The sequence below is a fragment of the Protopterus annectens genome, chromosome 3.part1, assembly GCF_019279795.1.
Source record: "Protopterus annectens isolate FY-2018-M chromosome 3.part1, PAN1.0, whole genome shotgun sequence".
In the NCBI taxonomy this organism is placed as follows: domain Eukaryota; kingdom Metazoa; phylum Chordata; order Ceratodontiformes; family Protopteridae; genus Protopterus; species Protopterus annectens.
In genome coordinates this window covers 1,769,519,834-1,769,541,305 of record NC_056732.1, presented here as the reverse complement: position 1 = coordinate 1,769,541,305, position 21,472 = coordinate 1,769,519,834, and the positions used below count along the sequence as shown (strand labels likewise).

The 21,472-nt window shown below is 35.5% G+C and overlaps 1 protein-coding gene across 1 annotated transcript in view; it reads right to left on the bottom strand.

Moving 5' to 3' along the window:
• Positions 1–204: 204 nt before the first annotated feature.
• LOC122797856 (vomeronasal type-2 receptor 26-like) overlaps positions 205–21,472 on the bottom strand; it is a 112,957-nt gene continuing 91,689 nt past the window's right edge. Inside the window, exon 3 of the mRNA XM_044066378.1 lies at positions 205–1,121. Within this exon, the coding sequence (XP_043922313.1) occupies positions 205–1,121 (917 nt within the window). The remainder of the gene's footprint in view (positions 1,122–21,472) is intronic.

Below are 21,472 nucleotides of genomic sequence, written 5' to 3'. Positions count from 1 at the left end.
AATAGCATACCATATTTAATGATTCCAGAGAAATAAACATTTTCATAGTAGAACACTCCAGTTGTGCAGCACAGCTCTGCTTATAACCCATATCAATCATTTGGGTTGCACTGGACCTAACTTGATATACCCAGTGCATGCTGCATATAATATACACATTTGGTTTTCTTTCTGCAACTACAAAACAGCATAATTATTAATTATTTATTTAAAAAATGCTCCCCTTTTTCCAGACACCTTTTGTCTTGTGTTCATGTCTGGTCTAAGCAAAATAATATAACATTTAGGGATACATATACAAGCTAGTAATCCAGCACCAGATGCTAAAATGGCAAAGATCTCAACAGCAACCATTCCCTTTCCTTTGGTGCTGAGATAAGCTGGGATAAATGACAACCAGACACTGATGAATACAAGCATACTGAATGTAATGAATTTAGTTTCATTAAACCTGTCAGGCAGATTTCTTGCTAAGAAAGCAACTATAAAACAAATGACAGCTAAGAGTCCCATGTAACCCAACATGCAGTAGAACATGGAAGCTGAACCTTCATTGCACTCAATTATTATTTTTCCTGTTTCAGTTTTGAGGTTGTTTTGTGGAAATGGAATGTCAGTGCATAGCCAAAATATACATATGGAAACCTGACCTAGTGAACCCCAAAGAACAATATTAATAGGTAGCCACCTTGATCCCACCCACTTCTTCAGACGGCTTGAAGGCTTTGTGGCATTAAATGCAACAACCACAATAAGAGTCTTGGCAAGGACTGAAGAGACACAAATGCAAAACAGAAGACCAAAAGCAACCTGACGCATTAGGCAAGTGATTTTCACAGGACGCCCAATAAAAAGTAAGGCGCACATAAAGCACATCGCGAGAGCAATGAGTAGCAGGTAACTAAGCTCTCGGTTGTTGGCTCTGACAATCGGAGTGTCTCGGGACTTAATGAAGACGCAAAGGACAGACAACGTAATTAGAGAAAACGCCATTGATAATCCAGTTAACAATGAGCCCAGAAAGTCAGCAGTGGAAAGGAACTCAATAACTTTGGGAATGCACTTTTGTCTTTTGTCATCAGACCAAAGATGTTCAGGGCACTTCATGCAGTCGCTGGCTCCTGAAAAAAAAATCATTAAATAAGGTGATGATTGTAGGATACTTCTAACAATTTTAGATGTATAATCTCAAGATGCTAATCAAAATACATGTTTATTTGAAAAATTCAATTTTTACCCGTTGTTTATTAAATATGTAGTATGACTGTATCATGCACTAAAAGTGTCTTTATGTAAATTTATCTCCAGAAAGATAAGAACATAGCATGAATTGGTAAAACACTTTATAGGTAATAGCATATTCCAGTAATACTTTACAGCATGTATGGGACATGATAATTTGTAACAGTAATAAGAACATATTTTCCAAGACATATGTTATTCATTACATAGAAAGAAGCTGGTATATTGTGGATAAAGTCTTCTAGGATTCCTTGAAATGTTACACCTTGAAACGAACCTAGTCAACCTTTGCTGCAGAAAAGTATTCTGTTAAGTAGAGAAATCTTGTAATCATTTCTGTTTAAAAGAGAAAACAGTTTCTTGCAAACACACACAAACAGCAAATAAAATTGAGCTCTAGTGAATGTGGAATGCACCTCATATCTGAGGGCTTTGCTTCACATACTCCTTAATTTATTAGTCTCATTCCAATGTTACTACATCTCAGTAGAAGAGCAGTGACAATAAAAGGTAATAAAACATGCCTCACGCTTTTTCTAAGATGACAGTCTCTGAGTAATCTCAGAATATTAAAATATGTTCCTGTATACTTAGCTACAGCATGAGAACACATATCACAAAGCATCCACGAACAAGTAAATACAATCTGATCAAAGGTGGTATCAAACAACTTATTGTAATCTTGGTTAAAATTATACAATAAATAAATTAATTAAAAAAAATAACAATTGTCATCATCATAGGACCTGCATATTGTGTACAAGACAAATCACTGTTGCCTGTTTATTTCATTTTACTAAGACAATATGCAACAATTTTATCACATTTTTGGGCTGTATAATTGTGCCTCTTGTTCAACAAAGGTCACAATTAAGTCATTTTTCAGTGAACTGTTTAATACAATAACACTGACTCAAAACTATCAGTGGTATCATGGTTGCATGTTGACACATACGTTGAACTTTAAATGGGACATTCCCTTTATGTGCATGCTACATGATAATTTTATGTTTCAGTGTTGTAGGACTTACATAAATCAGTATATGTCATTCCGGGTGGCACAGCCACTGAGTATTTAGCATTGCTGACAAAAAGTAAGTTGATTTCCCACTTTGGTTCTTGGATAATTTCCATTCTGTGGAATCTGCATATTCTCCCTATATGCAGGTCACTTTTTCCTGTTATAGGTTTCCTCCTGTGCTGCAGGTGAATTGGTGGTCTTCCCTGTTATCTATAGGTATGTATTCTGTCTGAGTGAGACATGGGTGTATCTTGTTAGGACTAGTGCCTTGTCTAATTCTAGATTCAGTGTCTTATGTCCATTAAGCACTGGGATAGGCTATGGTCCCTTTGTGACCCTCTCTGCATTAAATGGATAATCAGGAAATAAATGAACAATAATCATAGGTTCATAGAGGTTCATAGATTAGGTTCATAGATTAGTACTAGGCTGACTGCTCTTGCGAGCCATTTTAAGCCTAGCCAATTATCCCTTGAGAGACTCAAACCCTGAACCTTGTGTTTGTAAGGCAAACACCTTAACCATTAGGCCACCCTCCCAACTACAATGATCAAATGTTTCCCAAAGTCTTTCAGATGTTCATCTAAGAGTTAACACAAAGACAATGTAACACAGAAGTAATGTAAAACTTTGCATTAGGCTAACATAGTTTTTGAATTAGCTGAGTTTTCAGGCTAGAATTAAATTTTTATTCAAAGTTAAATATTTATGCAGATTTATGAGGTCAGTTCACATTCTGGTTCAGTGGAGATTCTACAAATGATCCTCAAGAGGATTTATTGACTAAGTAGAGTCTGTCACTTCTTTCAATATTGGTTCACTTACAAGGTCCAGATGAGCAAATATGTTTACAACATAATGTATGGTCCGCTTGCTGATGCCTGTCAATGGCATGAAGAGTGTGGTACCTTATACAATATTTCATGAGTAGAAAAAGTCTATCACAATTTCATCACTCTGTCTCCACATCTGTCCATAACTAATACTGCTTATAACAGTCTAAGTAGTCTCAGCCATTGTCACTTTCCTAATTACTTTACTTTTCAACCTTAAATGTAACAATATTTTATAGTTGCTGTCCTATTAACATAAAATAATATACTTTATTATCAACCACCTTCCCCCTTTCTAATATTTCCATAGTTAAGTTGCCTTTTCTTCTCATTATTTTAATTGCTAGAAATTTCAGGTAACATTGAAGTATATTTTGTAATGTTATATCTCTCTCTGCTATATATAAGCCTATGTCTACTTCTAATAAATGATCAGCACTGTGTATACCAGTGCAAATCATGTACATGATCTGTTTCTAAATTATGTTTATGGTAAACTGTTGTAAAGATTTTTCTCTCATGTATGTAAAGTTATATATTTTGCACTCCTTCTGATATCATATAACTGTGATGTCAAAACTAGAGTTAAAGGGGGCGTGGCCAAGGATGAACACAGGATAGCAGCAGATTTCTTCAGCTCCACCAACTTAACTGCACTGACAGGAAATAATTACTTTAAAAATCAACTAATGAAATAATTTTCTTTCTAAATACGTTTGGAATATCAGTTTCTTGAATAATATCTAAAAAAGAAAGAAAATTTCAATAATTTTCCTGTCAGAAATCATCTTGTAAATTTCTCTTTCATCACCTCTGTTCAAAATGAGTTCCAGTAAGGCAAACAGTCAGGATTCCAGCATCAAGAAAAAGCTTCAGATATCTATTATTCAGCAACTAACAACCAAAATGGACAAACTGGATACTAACATTGATAACTTCATAGAAAAAACTACAAAACAAATGGATTTGTTACATCAAGACTTGCAACAACAAAAGGCTCAGATTACAGGCATAGAAGAGACTGTTAATGATATGGAGAACAGAATCCAGGAAGAAGAAATTAACATTGAGTTTTTGCTGAAGCAGAACACACACCTACAATCCAAACTTGATGACCTGGAAAACAGATCTAGACGCAATAATATTAGGATTTTTGGACTGCCAGAAAATATAGAAGGTAACAACATTACTTCTTTTTAAATACTTGGCTTCCCAAAACTTTAGACTTGTCAGAAGCATTTTCTTTTGGTATTGAAAGAGCCCATAGGACCTTATCTAATTTTAACTCTAACAAAAAGTATCCTAGATCAGTTATAGTAAGATTTGTATCATCTTATGACAAGGAGATGGTATTAAATTCTGCATGGGCTAAAGCACCTATTAAAATTAATGAGGCAACTGTGCATTTTGACAATGACTATTCTTCCTTGGTAATAACTAAAAGAAAAGTTTTTTTGCCATTAATAAGAGAGCTTAAGAAAGCACAGTTCAAAACTTACCTTTTATTTCCTGCCAAACTAAAAATCTTTTTACCTGATGGCCCTAGAATTTTTGAAGACTTGGACTCTGCTTTGCTGTATATTAAAAAATAAGATATTAGATAAAATAGAAGATATGGAATGGGAAAGTCCTTCGTTAAAGAGGATGGCAACAGGAACTTGAAGACTTCAGAGAAGCAAAAAGACTAAAAAACAAATGGCATGTTCTATATATTTTTTTTTCCTTCTCTTAATCTCTTCAAATACAGTTACTGCATCTCCAGAAAGCCACAAATATTATAAAGATGTATTCTAAGTTATTTTTCTGTCTGCAAAGAACTGTTTTGTTTCATAAATAGTCAAACTCTCTGAGGAACAAATAACATGCTATCAATCAACTTGTTTCTCTTTGTGATAAAGAGACCTAAGGTTAGTAATTTGATACATTTTCTTTCTCTTCTTGTTTTAAATAATGGCATTCTTCATAAACTATGCATTTAGTGAGGGGTGGGGGGGAGGGGCAAGGAGAGAAGTATGATGTAAAAAATGGAAAAAGTGAAATAATAACTTATTAGTTCTTTAAAATTATATATGCTGTTTAAACACTGTTGCTAAATATTATATCATGACTTTATTGCTTATACATGATTACAAATAATATGTCATGATATAATTGCAAATAATTAGAACTAAAATAGTTGTAAGTAATATGTTTCATGTTTAACTTTATTAATACAAACAGCAAGTAATATTTCTTTGTAGATACTCTTTGTAGCTTCCTTTTTTCTTTCTCTCTCTTTTTTTCTACTCTCTTCCTTTTCTTTTTTCTCTCTTTCTCTCTTATAAGTACAGTTATATGCTTCTGATAATACTGATATATGTATATAATAAGATTTGTATGAGAAAATGAAATGGGGCATATAAAAATAAGTTGTATAATATGTTAAATAACTGTAGGCTTGGTTTCACTGTCATAGAGACTGTAATGACTTGTAAAATACTTTTTTGCACTGTTTAGTTTCATTTGTATTACTAAATGAATGTCAGTCACTTGTATTTACTAAAATTCCCACCAGAATGTTAAGGGAGACAATTTGGGATGTGGGTTACCTCGTGAATAGTGTCCTCAAGTTGTTTTAAAAGCTTCAACACTCAGAATACGAGAAGCTGAATGCAGTCATTTTGAACTTTGACCCCTGATTTCACACTGACACATCGCAGATTCAAGAAGAACACTGTTCCAGGAAGTAGAACTACTGTAAATGCGACTTTGTGATAAAAACGAACTTTATGACATCTAAATGTGAGTTATTCTTTATAACAACTTACTTATTTAAGATGTAATTTATAAAATATGAAAGTTATAATGATTTTAAATGATTCAGTATGCCATAGTAAGCAAGTGAGATATTTTAGAAGGCATAGAAGGTAAAACATATATACACATGTTTTTGAAAGCTTACATGACTGCAACATATTATTGTATATAAATACTTATGATTTAAACATATATAATGTTATAAATCATTTGACTTATCTAATTGATAAGCACAAGTATCATTATGATTATATCTTAGAAGAAATTGTCATGTGACATATTTTAAAGCAGCAGTTCAGATATATAAAATACAGATGGCTTACTTCACAATGATTTATGTATAACTAGGAATTTACATTGCTGTGCAGTATGACTTGTAAACATATGTATGAGTATAAATATTTTATTTACTGGCAATAATAAGTATGAGAAGAAAGCTTTGGTACAAGTAATTTAAAGTTTTTAAAACTGTTAACTGCATTTCTATGGCAGAAAGTAGGAATACCCTAATATATGTAATGTCTGAACCATTATAGCCTAAGTTATTGAATCCAAATGAACATAAGAACTTATTTTTACAAACTTTTAATAAACTAATATATAGATATGTCCCTTTTTTTCTCTCTCTTTCTCTCTCTCTCAGTTCCCATTATCAAGTTTATTAGAATGCTATTTTGATTATGAGTGTATTTTACAAAATAGATGTACATAGTAATATGAGCTGTTTCTAGATGTTCTTATTTGTTTATGTGAAGCTGATTTATAAATTGTTTAGCTTTGTCTTACTAGATAATCTAATTAAATGAGGTTAACTTTAGTTAATAATAGTTAGTATTGAATTGATATGGTGGCAACTGAGGTACTGCTGCTTAGGATAGGGGGATAACTTGAGTGGTATGTGCTACTCAAAGTTGGAGTTCTTAACTCCAGGCTGGGAGCAATGTTTAATCCTAATATTATTTTCACCTGTTTATTGTTGTTTGTATATAGTTCTGACATCCACAACACATGATATAAATTTATTGTCACTACAAATAAAAGTGAAGCTTATACAAAATCCCATAAGATTTTCAATAAATACAGCTATAATTAGTGGTACACCTAAAGGAGGAGGTATAATATCATTTATTTTGTTAATTGTTATTCTGATTATATGTTTTATATGTTTATAAAAGCTAAATGATTTCTCTAAAAGGAATTTCTTTAAACATTAATGGACTGAATAACCCATGTAAAAGGGCAAGTTTAATGAGATACATTAATTTGCATAGGGCCAACTTAGTATTCCTTCAAGAAACACATCTCCTGAAAAAGGATATTGATAAATTAGCCACTAATAAATATACAGTCTTGGTTAGTTCAGAACACACTCAGAAAAAAAGAGGAGTGGCTATTTTATGGAATAAAAAGTATGCCCATACCTAAAACTATTAAGTCTTATAAAGATGATAAAGGAATGTTTTGTATGGTTACAATACAGATTAATGGAAAGACATATACATTAATCAATGTATATTGGATACCAGGAATTGGCATTAATACAGTGAAACAACATCTCAATAAGATCATATCATTTCTATAGGAGATATTATTTTAGCAGGTGACTTTAATTGTATCCTACATGAAAAGATACTACTACTATAGGAAAAAGGAAAATTACATCTAATGCAAAACATTTAAAGGATTTTGTTAATTTATATCATTTGAATGATATTAATAATCAGATAGATTCAAAATCATTACCATACACTTTTTCTAACAGATATAAAACTTATTCAAAAATAGATAGAGTCTTTATTTCTAACCAGATGGTTACAGACTTAATTAATTCTAAAATCATTTTGTGTCCTATATCAGATCATAATTCAATTGTCTTTGAGTTTATGATAAAAAGTACTTACAATGTTCAGATCAAAAGGATACCAGCATACTTAACTCAACTAAAAGACTATAAAGAGTATATACTTTCAAGTGCAACATTTTTAGACTTAAACAATACACCTGAAGTCTCCATTGTTTATGTTTGGGATGCTTTAAAATCATATTTATATGGACAAAGTATCAGATGGTATAATAATAAAAGGAAATCTTGGGACAAGGAATTACTAGATATTCAAAGCAAATTAGACTCATACAAACATAATAATAAAAAAATATTATGGATAAAAAAGTCATTGAAGAAATAAATAAATTAAATGAGAAATACAAAGAAATTTTAACTCATAAAGTTAAAATAACATTAGAGAATATAAGTTTTGTCTTACTCAATAAGTCCCAAAATACTACACTTGACTTAAAAAAAAAAAAAAAAAAAAAAAATAAAACAAATCATAATCAAAAAAATTTCTTTTCTCCAAAAAAGAAGAATGTTTCTAGTTTAAACTATTAGATGAATTTAGAAATCACTTTCACAAAATTAATCATAATAACATTAACATGGGAGCTAAAGATAAAATAAATTTATACCCTACAAACATGAAAAAAAAAAATAACAAACAACTAAAACTATGGATAAAAAAAAAAATATAAGGCTGGTTATATTTAAAACACAAAAGCTTAAATCAAACAAAGCACCAGGTAATGATGGTATTATACCAGAGATCTATAAAATTCTACCCAAAAGTACTTACTCATTAATACATAAGGTTTTTATTTTGGCCCAAAATGAGTTAACAACTTCCCCATCTTGGCAATACACATTTATTTCACCAATTTTAAAACCCAATAAAGACCCAACCAGATGCACTTCATATAGACCTATTTCATTACTTAATATTGACTATAAAATGTTTATGAGTATTTTTGCTGATAGATTAAAGACAATCATCCCAGGCATTATAGATATAGACCAGACAGGCTTTATTGTAAATAGAAATACTTTTGATAATATAAGGAGAACTTTAACGTTAATTGATTTTGCAAATAGGAACAAGAAAGATTTAACACTTATTAGTCTCGATATAAGTTCAGCATTTGATTCAGTAAGTTGGGACTACTTGTTTATCTTACTGAAGTGCACAAACTTCTCAGATGCATTTGTAAATCTAATTGAACATCTATATAAAGGAGCATTGGCTTACATTAAGATAGGAACATATGTCTCACAAAAATACCCATTTTAAAGGTACAAAACAAGGGTGTCCACTCTCCACTATTATTTACTTTAATAATGGAGCCTTGGGCTAATTTGATCAGAAACAGTACTGATATAGAAGGATTTGATATAGATGAAAATACAATATCTAAAATTCAACTTTTGCAGATGATGTTCTAATTACATCAGCTGGATCTAACTCTTCTATGCAGTCCTTATTTGATAAAATGATGGATTTTAAAATATCTCTGGTTTAATATTCAATGAAGAAAAACTAAAATATTACCAATATACACACGAAAAAATGTCCTCATTAATGATTTTAACAAATATATACCCAACTCAGGTCAGATAACTTACTTAGGTATAATATTAACTAAAGATATCAAATCTGTTATACATAATAATTATAGTACCTGTCTTCTTAATATACAAAATCTTTTCAATAGCTTGAACAATATGAGAGACTCACAATTATTAAAATGATAGTATTCCCTAAGATATTATACTTAATACAATCAATAATACTCCCACCTACAAAAATAATTATTAAGAAATTGAATTCACTAATGTTAAATTTCTTATGGGCACCTAATAGACCTAGGATTGCATTAAAGAAACATACTAATAGCTGGCCTCAAGGAGGCATTTCATTTCCAGACTTTAATTTGTATACTATCTCTTCTATTATAAAATACTTTGTTAATAGATCAGTCATATGTTGCAAGATGGAAAGATTACTGGGAACTAATTAGCATTCACTTCATGAAAATCTCTTTAATACATAAAAATATTATTGTAAATAACCCCATGTTATGGTTTTACCCCACTAAAGAATTTTGTACTTCATCCATTACACCAAAATATGTAGTTAGTTACCCATTAAACATTATTATCAGTTATCGTAATGTTATATTCATGCATCCTAAGTATAAGGAATGGAATTTTATTCTATTCCCTATAATGTTTGTCAACCACCTCTGAAAGAACTCTTTAGTCACAGAGAATGATCTAAAGTATTGGTATCAGTTGCTGTCTGATAATAAAGTAAAAAATTTAGACTTCTTAAAGCAAGAATTTGATTTGAGAGAAACATGTTGGTTAGAAATTCAGACTTTTAGACAACATCTTATTAATAAAATTGATTTAATGTCTTTAACAGTTAAATAATCTGTTCCAATACTGATTGATTACTTGATATTAAATTTACAACATAGAGTTTCTGATATACATAGAATTATCAGAGAAGAAATGCATTACAGTTCAGATACCTATTGGAATTATTTCATTTCCATTAATGGTGAATCACCAAAACAACAAAATAAACAATATATATTGGAATCTGCTTATAAAACTACTTCTTCCATTAATTGGAGACTTTTTACTTGGAAAATTTACATAGATCCTTCTATACACCTTTAATGATGAATAAAATAAATAATAAAGACAACTTATGTAAAAGATGTAATGTAGAAATAAATGCTGATTGGACACATATGTTTTATGACTGTATAAAATTGAAGGAATATTGGAAATTAATCAATGATTTTTGCAGGCCCTTTTCACAGATAATTTCATTGTTTCTAAATCACTTATATTATTTAACACACCTGTTCCTAAAAGTGTTAAAAAAGTTAAACTTCCCTTATTATGGTCTATTCTAGCAGTGGCTAGAAAAATAATAACCAGAAATTGGATTTCAGATACCCCTCCTTCATTTAATGAATTTAAAAATGTTATGACTGAAGTGTGTCATATGGAATTGATGACAATAAAATCAAGAGCTACTAGAAAAACATCTTATTATATTATATGGGATACTTTACAAAACCTGTTAAAAATCTTAGTCTCAATAGCATGACATTATAGCTTAATCAATTGATTTGATTTGTAGTGGATGTCTTTGTAAATACTTTGGTTATTTTATTGAATGTTATAACTATTTCTATTTTAATTGCTTGTATAAAATTGTTATGATATTTATTTTGTATGTTAAAACAATAAACTTGTTTAAAACTAGAGTTAAATGTGACTTTTCTTGACAGGCCTCAACTAACTTTACCAGTAAATAAACATAAGTAAATAATACAGAGTTTAAAAACTCCACATAATACTCAGATGTCTCTTTCCATAGATAATCCTATGCATAGTTTCTCCATACTCACCATAATTCTATTTATTTATTTATTTATTGGCATCTGATTAACGGAATAGTCCACTGGACCGTAGAGTACATTTTCAGTGGAGGCCTGGGGAGAAAAGCTCCAACTAACAGTCTTGAACAATTAAAATACATTGTACACCCAAGTTAACTTCAGATGTTCAAAATACATATGATTGTATATACATACATATGTACATACAACAATCAAATAAAAATATATATGCAAAGGCAAGTTAACTTCAGAGCTTGACTGTACATGCTGTGACAGGTCTCTGCTCTAGGCCGGCAATCGAGGAGACTCAGTCCTCATCATTGACTCCAGTGAGGGATGGCCACTAAGAGCAAAGATGGATTCAGACAGTATTTTCAGATGCAGCTTCCTGCACCAAAAGCAGTTTCCCTTAGCACACAGGGAGCACACTACAGACCTGGGGCTAGACTCTTTCTCTTTCCAGACCCACACAAAACTACACACTCACCACTTTAGAGCTGTGTCCCTGTAGCCAGTAGCTGACACACACACACTTGGATATTTGAGTTTCACACACAGATACACACCTGGGAAGAACTGGCACAGATTTATTAGCTGTGTCCCTTTCTACTCAGACTCTGAGGTAATCAAGCTGCTACCAATCAGCTACCATAAGCCTCTTACAAATGGTACCCAATTATAGTGTGCAAAATTAATAGTAATACAAATGGTAGGGTGTGACAAAAGCAGCAAGACTTTCAGGAGCGGCAACAATGTGACTAAAACAAGCATAAGTACTCTTAAGATGTTAAAAGTATTCTCTAAAGGACCATCCTGAATGAAAGGTATTAAAATGTTTAATGATAAATAATAAAAAAGAAAACAGGAGCATACTGAATATAATAAACAACAGAGTTTCAACCTCAGAAATATAAAAAATAATACAATTGGATTGTTTTCACAGATACAGAAAACAATACTAAACTATTCTCACTAAATGTCCCTGACTAACTAAAGAATTACTGTTACCAGATTTCTTACTAAAGCAAATCAAGCTGATGTGTGCTGAGTGTCTTACCACAGCAAAATCCAGATGATGTCTCTCTTTGTCTGTGTAGATGTGTGAGATATATATCCCATCAGAAAGCATTCCTTTTTGACTCCAAAGAGCTGCTGCGAGGGTTTCAAAGAAACCAGATGCTGGTTACAGGATGACATCACTTCTGGTCACCTGACTCTGGTACAATACACACATAGAGCTTTGATAAGATCTGTGGCAACATCTGAAAGCTATAACACAATTTCAAACTTTCCACCCTTCCAGAGTTCTCTGATAATAATACATATTTTATCAGTTACAACAATACAACTTAATATACATACATGCATACATTCTTTCTGTCTAGCAGCACCTACTGTTGAAGTATTTTTAACACAAGTAACTTTTCAACTATATTTTTAACTTTTAGAAGATGTTGATTTTCAGATCTTAGGGATCTTTTGGGTAGGTAGTTGCTAAATAGGGTGGTGAGGGCAGGGCATACTGATGGGTTGTGTAAAAGTTTTATTAGAATAATTATAAATCCACAATAAATATTGCTTCATCCAAGCAAACAGAGCAAAACAAGGGAAGGAGCAGGAAACAGTGGCAACTGATGCAGTAAATGGTGTGGGGTGATAGGCGAGTGAGTTCCCATATGAAAGAGCAACAGATGACAGGATAAAGCTGAAGAGAAGGTGGCACAGGAAGATGCTCTGGAACTTTCTGTAGAATGCCCACAGGAAATGAAGAACAAAGAATGTACTCTCAGTTTAGAATAAAATGATCTAAGGGAAGAGTTGCTTGATTTAATAGAGATGGATAGACATATTAAGATCAATGAAAGAAATTGATTATAGAAAGTCAATAAGACCCAAAATGTTAGAAGTTTGATAAAAGAGATGAACACAGTAATCAAGACTATTTACATGAATTCATGTGATATAACAGAAGTGAATAAGATATATTAATGTGCAGCTAAATTAATAACAGATAAAATCTTACCACAAATGCACAGGGCAATAAGGGAAAGAAAGGGAAAAAAATCAAATGCCATCATGGAAGTATCAAATAGAGAAAACTATAAAGCATTTAAGACAAGAAGTATTACTGTTAGAAAAGTATAGAAGAGGGAACAGATAGACAAAACACTTAGAAATATAGACATGCAGTAACAGACTAGGATCTGTAATACAACATTGCAAATAAACTAAAGATGTCCGCACAGACAGAAAAACTTAGAAGATACATAGATAAATATAAAGGAAAAGTAGAAAATAAGCAATTTGCTGAGGACCCAAAAATGTTTTATAGAGAATTGGGAAACAAAGCAAAAGTAATAAAAACACCACAAAAAGAAGAAATAGACACATTTTGAAGAAATATCTATGAAGACCTTGTGGAACATAACAAAGATGTTAAATGAATAGAAGTACATTACAGTGACCATGAAACAGTTGCAAACTACTTTGCAACTATGTAATGGTAAAGGACAAATTATTATCTGAGGGATAAGAATTCAAAAGGGGATATTCCAGGGTGACTCTGTCACCACTGCTCTTTTGTCTTGTCCTTAAACCATTAAGCAGTCACCAGTTAACAGATTAAGCCATGGTTACAGTTTTGCTCCCAGAAAACAACAAAGTGTAAAGACTTATTATCTTCTTTTGTGGATGGTTTAAAACTATACACTTATTCAGATGAGGAGCTGAAAGCACAACTGCAAGTGACTAAAACTTTCTCAGATGATATAAGAATGTCATTATGTCTTGGTAAATGAATAAATGCAACATTTAAAGCTGCACCTCCAAGAAAATATTAGTCTGGTACAGGAATGTAATTTAAAGGAACTTGAGCAGGAGGGAGTGTATAAATATCTGGGAACTGATGAAGGATCAGTGATAAAACATGAATAAATATGAACAAAACTTAGTAAGGAATATTTTAGAAGACTAAAATTAATGCTAAAAACAGTCCTGACATCTAGAAAGAAAGCCCAAGCTATAAACCAATTTGCACTTCCTGTTCTGTAAGTTAGAGTTTTGGGGTGATTGACTGTCCGCAAAGGTACTGGATCAGTCCAACAAATCCCCCTTCACACTTCTCAAATTATATATAAAACTCAGTGTATACTAAGATCATATATTCATCATTCTGAAGGAGGTATGGGCATCCATGAAATTGATTACATATATTGATCTGCAATAGTAGGACTGCATACATATCTGCTGACCTCACCAGATACAAACATAGTGAAAATTTTAAAACATGAAGAGAACAAGTCTAAGATGACTTCCCTGCTGAGTTTAGCAGAATCATATCAGTGTCAAGTGGGAATGGAAATCAAACCAAAAGTAGATGCCAAAAAATGAAATAATATAAGAAGAAGGATAAAATAAGAAGGTTAGAAATGTAGAAAAGGCATAAATATAGTTGCAAATACAGAAAACTCCTAGAACAATCTCATGTCAATCAAGATCTGATGGTTAAGAATAGATGAATTTAAACTGAAAGATGAAAGGTTAATATTGGTGGACCAGGATAGTAGAGTATGTACACATTAGTCTACAAAATCCTTTGAACATATGGGAGAAACAGACAAATGTAGGCTCTGTAGACAAAACTGGAAACAATCATGCATCTTGTTGCTGGGTGTGATAAACTAATGACAGAGGACATGTATACTGAAATGCATAATAATTTGGTAAGACTGTTGCTTTGGGGATTGTGCAAACATTACAATACTGAAGTAGCTAAAAAGCATTGGAAACATAAACCACAAAGTATTAGAGAGAATGATGAAATTTATATCACATGGGAAAACCCATTAACAAAAGTTCAAAAAAAAGATGCTAGAAAGCCAGATATAGTGGTCCATGAAAAGAAGACAAAAGTAGCATTGATCATTGAAAGTGCTACACCCGGTGACTACAGTGTCTTGTGTACACAAATAGACAAAGTCATAAAATACCAGGATTTAAAGGCAGAAATGAGAGCAATATGAAAGAAGGATACCCAGACAGTTTCAAAAGTAGGAGCAATGGGTCTCATAAATAAAGAATTTACAGTCGTATTTAGCTATGCTACTGATACATGTAACTCCGTAGGAACTGCAGAAGTCAGTTCTGGGCACATTGCAGGTGCTGCTAAGAGCACTTTATGGCTAACATAAAAAATTGAAACAGTACTAGTTTCACAAACATTAATTATACTTTGATTTAGGAATGGGGTCCATTCCAGTCATGGTATTAGAAACCCAAAAGAATCAGATAAATTAAAGCAGGATTACTATAGACATTTTATTAGAATAATTATAAATCCACAGTAGATATTGCCTTATCCAAGCAAGGACACAAAAAAAATGTGGAAACCTACAGGGTTATTTCTGAAATGTCTGCACTGTTCAGAATGTTGGAATATGTGGTGGAATCATGAGTAGAGGAATTACTGAAGCTAATGGGCTGCAAAATAAATAATATATCTTCAGAATGGATGTGCATTTTTGCTGCTCTACTGCCTTTCACTGATGTCCTTCTGACAATTATGTGTTTTTATAGATTTTATAACAAAGCATTCAACTGAGGGAATGTTGGAGAAACTTTAATTGAACTGTACGTGCACTTCGTTGTACAAGTCCCTTCTGCTCTTCGCACCATCTTTTCCTGTCCCCACCCACTTCTCCTTATAACTCTAGAAAATATCCCAATATCCTACATTTTGCTAGTAATGCTACACAGTTCTGCAGTTGCCTTTTTTGTCCTGATGTATATAATCCTTAAATGAAATTGTTGCTGTGGTTATGTGTTTTGTTTGTATATTATCATTTTAATTTGTTAACCTTCTGAAAAAAAATAGTACAATTTTGCTACAAGGCTGTGGCTAAAATAACTTTACTTTCATCCACTTCGATAAATCCACTATCCTAATAGACAAACACACAAACAAACAAGTAAATACAATAAAACAAATATTTAAATAATAAGTTAACCATTATTACACTGGATCTCAAGCTATCAGAAAACAGTATATTTTAGAGACACATAACCCAGTGCTGGTGGGGAACTAATGTGCCCCCAATTAAGGACATCTTTCCAACATATTTCAGAATTCCACACAACTCTTTACCACATTAAATCTAAAAAAAAATGGGAATAGCTCATTAATATTAAAAGTATTAACCCTATATACATAGTTTGTCATGGTGATGCAGCGGTTAACATTGTTGCCTCACAACAAGAGGCTCTCTGGTTTCATTCTCGTCTCGAGTGTCTTCTGTTTGAAGTCTGCATGTCCTCTCTGTGATCAACTGAACTTTAAAAGACATGCAGGTAGGTGCGTGAGTGTATGTGTGCCTTCTCTGAAGGTTGGGCACTGGACTGGCAACTTGACATTGTAAAAATCCAGTGCCAATCATTAGAGGACCAGTTTTCTGCTATGGTGACCCCTAACTGGGAAAAGCCGAAAGACATTGCTTTTAACTTCATACACATATATGAGAAAGCATGCATGCAAATTTAACTTTAGTAGATTAATGGTATTTTTCATGGTTTCAGCAATCTTCCTCATACTATCCGTAATATGAGGGGGTCAGGATCTATTGTATAATTTAAAGATTTTTTTCTTTTTTTGTAAAGTTTATGTTGGAAGACCACCAAGGTGTTTTGCTTTAATATTGCTCTTACATTTAATATTAGGACTACATTGATCTAAATGGGTGTATACCTTCTTTGTGAAACTACCTGCTGTATCAGAATAGGTGTTCATGCTGCCATGAGTAAATTTTGAAACCTTGTTATGAAATGGGGTGTATACCTTCTTTGTGAAACTTCCTGCTGTGTCAGAATAGATGTTCATGTTGCCATGAGTAAATTTTGAAACCTTGTTATGAAACGGGATGAAGTTAATACATTTGAAAACCTTGAATTATGAGACATTTCATGCAGGAGCTTTATAGATTTTTAAGGTAAAAGTCCAAAGTTTATGGTCTGATTTAATTGAGATGTAGATATTAGGGGAGTAGTCCATGTAGTGGTGATATTTATAAGGAGCCGATCAAGAATATTATGTCCTTTATTTATTTATTTTTTAGTCATTTTACATTTGTTTACCGGGAAGGTCCAGCTGGACATGGCTGCCCATTTTCAGTGAGGGCCAGAGAGAAAAGCTCCAGAATTTTGACAGTTTACAGTCATATGTTGATTACAATACCAAAAGTGTTAGACATATAGATTAGACTATGTACTAGGTAATAAAACATGATACAACACAGCAATAATATGATCCAGACACATCAAACATATAGAGCTGAAGTAGTTTACTTCATTTGATTTTCAACCTGTGGGTATTCGTATCTGGATCGGATCCAAGATGGCCCCATCACCAGCATCTGATTCAAGGTCCTCCCCTACCCATAATGCCCCACCATCTCCTTCCTTCTCTCAGATCTCATTTGCCACTTTCCAGCCCAGCAGCATGGTCTCGAGCTCCAGGTGAACAGTGTTTTTTTGGTAAGTCTTTTGATTCTTTGGATAGCTAGGTTTCCCCTATTTTTTTCCCTTTACCTCCCCTACACTCATGTCAATCATCGGATTAAAAAAAAAAAAGTTAATGTTTGTTTTCTCTGTGCATAGTTTTTTTAGGTGTAGCCCATCAGGGCACAGCCTGCACGATTTGCACAGGATTCAATCCTGTAGCTCTCAAAGACAGGAGGGCTAAGTTAATTATGAAAGGCTTCTTATCAGCATTGGGGAAGGCTGTCCCTGCTTTGTCTTCCACAGTAGCGGCCGCTACCATGTCTTCTCCCTCCCAGCCCTTCAGGTTTCAAACCCCCATTTCTAGGCCTTTGGATAGTGACATGAGGCACAAAGATAGGCCCAGGAAGTGATCCCCTGACCGCTCGATGCACTCGGGGCCTCCATCCAAGACAAAAACTCCTTCCAGGCCCAGTACCCCTCAGCTCCATTGTCCTAGGTTTTCACCAGAGCCGATGGTGTCTCAGCCTCCTTCAAGAGCCTCCCCTCACCAGCATTCCCAGCTGGTGTCATTGGTTTCATCATCCCATTCCACCCGCAGTTTAAGTGAATCAGAGATGGACAGGATGATGCATAAGTTTATCCACACCCAGATCCAGATGGGAGTCTTGCCAGCCCTCTCTCCCTCCAGAGCAGGGAGCTCACGGCCCTTTTTCACCCCCATTGCTCCTTCTCCGATCCAGCCTTCAATTTTGGAGTCCTTGGATCTGAGAGTTCTCAGGGTCAGAGGGCCAGCGCCGATGGTACCTAGTACCTTGACTCTGGCTATGGATTTGAGCAGGTCGGATCTGACTGAGTCAGATTCAAGCTGTCGGAGCTGTAGCCTCGGTGTCAGATCTAAGAGGGTGCTGTCAGTTCTGAGTTTGTCAGAGCGCAGCCTTCCCCTCAACATCTCGGCACCTGTAGCCTCGGCTCTGACTCCACTGTTGGATCTGGGGAGAGAGGCTCCGTTGTTTGTTTCCCAGCATGTCTGCTCTCTCTCAGCCTTTGATGTGATGGAGAGGGTCCTCTTGAGTGCATCGAGGCCTCTGACCATTTTGTCTTCAAAATCCACCCCTACTCCCTCGGTTCTGCATATGACTCCATCCATCCTGTCATCTCGGGGACAGCCCTTGCTTGATGTGCACCAGGGAGCACTCACTAGGGTGCAACCCACAGTTTGCAAGTCCCCCACAGAGAGTCCCACTGAGTTGGTCCCTCGTAAATGCACGTGTAAAAGGAGGCACTTGGACTCCTCCCCAGAGTCCCTCACAGAAACGGACTTGGAAGAAGGAAGGTTCCCCCAGGTTCTCCCAGGTCACCCCCTGAGGATGTCTCCTTTGGAGACATCATGTAAATACTATGCCAAAGAGGGGGGTGGTCCACCCAAAAACCTACCTCGGATGAGTCTGTGTTCCTGGAGGCATTCAGCATGGGCCCATCTACCTCATGGGTGCCCCCCCACTGATCCACTGGTTGACCTTATTACATCTAGGGCATGGAAGTAACTGGACACCGTGGAGCCAATTCCAAAAAGACCGGATAAAGAACTTGGCCCCTCAAAGGACAGAGTCAGCTGGAGTAAGGGTTCCCCAGTAGATGCTATGATGGTGGCAGCTGCCACCAAGAAAGAGCTTGTGCAGGAGAGCTCTACGGCCCATCCTCCTGACTGAGAGTCATGGTCGATGGATCATCTGGGGAAGTGAGTTTATGCTTTAGCCACCTTTTCCATAAGGGCACTGAACTATATGGTGCATGTTATTTGACTTCAGCGCGACTTGGTCAAGGAGGTCGCTGACTCACTCCCAGAGCCCATGTCGGCAGAGAGCATGAAAATGTTCTCTACGTGCATGGCCACTCTCAAAGCGGTTGTGAATACATCCATGCATCTCCTTTCCCATGCCATGGAAGGAGCCACTAGGGCAGCTGAGTTTGGCATTGGCATGAGGCGCCATGCCTGACTTTGACTATGTCAATTCTCGGAACCCTTTAAGACGTCCTTTGTGAATGCTCCCTATGATGGCTCTTCCCTGTTTGGGAAGTCCATGCATGAGACTAGTCCAGAGTGTGAAGGACGGGAAGACACTGTCTGCTGTCGGGATCTGCTTCTCTGCAACTCAAAGATCCTTTTCAAGGAATTAGCGAGGGGCAAAGAACATGTAGTTCCAAAAATCTCAGTTCTCATGGGACACTCAGGACTCTTCTTTCCCCAGAGGCAGAAGGAGTTACAACAGAGGCCGGCCCAGAGGCAGAGGGGGCCAAGGAATTTCAGGTCTCGAGAACCTTCTTGGATAGACCCACACAACAACCCAGAGGGGTTGCCCGACTGCTCACCTCTGGAGTCAAGGGCAATTTCTCCTTACACCCAAGGGAGTGGGAGTCCATTACAACAGACCATTGGGTATTAAAAATCATATCCAGAGGTTATTCTATCCCATTTGTAACTCCACCTCATCTACCAGGACTCCTTTCGGATGTTCCACGCACACAAAGGGAGGAAGCAGCACAGGAAATACAAAAGCTGCTAATAAAGCAAGTCATCCAATCCAGCACCCTAGATCAGTCCAGATTGGGTGTCTATTCCAGGTTCTTTTTAGTGCCAAAGAAAATGGGGGACCTAAGACCCATTCTGGATCTGTCCAGTTTGAAACTGGCAGTAGCCAAGGAGAAATTCTGGATGGTCACACTTCAGTCAATTCTACCCTATTTGCAGGCAGACAATTGGATGTGCTCGATTGACCTCCAGGATGCATGCTATCACATCAAAATGGACAGACACTCCCGCAGTTTCCTTTGCTTCCAGATGGGGGCCAATCATTATCAGTTCAGGGCCCTACCTTTTGGTCTCACCACAGCCCCCAAGGTGTTCACCAAGGCCATGTCAGTGTTAGCAGCCCACCTGAGGCTCCAGGGAATCCAGGTCTACCTGTACCTGGATGATTGGCTCCTTGTTGCTCCTTCCAAGAGTCTACTATGTCAGTCCAGGGACTATTTCATTCTTCTGGTGAACAGACTGGGCATCACAATCAACCTCAAAAAATTTGCTCTGACTGCAGTCCAAAGATTAGACTTTATCAGAGCCCAAATAGACACTATTCAAATGAAAGTCTGTCTCACCCCAGAGAGGGTAAACAATCTAAGACTTTACATCTCTTGTATTCTTCAATCTCACAATCCCTTTGCGGTCACAGTTCTAAGGGCTCTTGGTTCCACGGCAGCCACCATCAGCCTCTTACCCTTGGTGCATCTCCACATGAGAGTTATCCAATGGACACTAGCTATTCAGTGGTCTCTTCTAGTACTACCATTGTCCCATCATATATGCATATCCCAGTCTTGCAGAAAGTCAATTCTCTGGTGGATTTTCTCCCCAGAATTAGCCCAGGGATGTCCCTTTCTTCCATCCTTTCCCACAACCACAGTGACCACGGATGTCTCCCAGCTAGGGTGGGGGGCCATTTCTTGGGAAGGACAGTCCAAGGCATGTGGTCCCTTCTGAGACCAACTTGCAAATCAATGTCCTGGAGATGAGGGCAGTTCTTTTAGTGTTACAGGCCCATCATGCCCATCTTCCTCTAGGGACTATTGCCATCCAGTTGGACATGTCAGTGGTCTGGTATATCAACAATCAGGGAGGAACCAGATCTTACCTCAACTTTGTCAAGAAGCCATGGGAATGTGGGAATGGGCAGTTTCTACCGGCTGCTTTCTGGTGGCAATGCACATTCCGGGATGGTTCAACATCCTAGCGGACAGGCTCAGCAGGACTATTCTGATGCTTTATGAGTGGTCTCTGAATCCT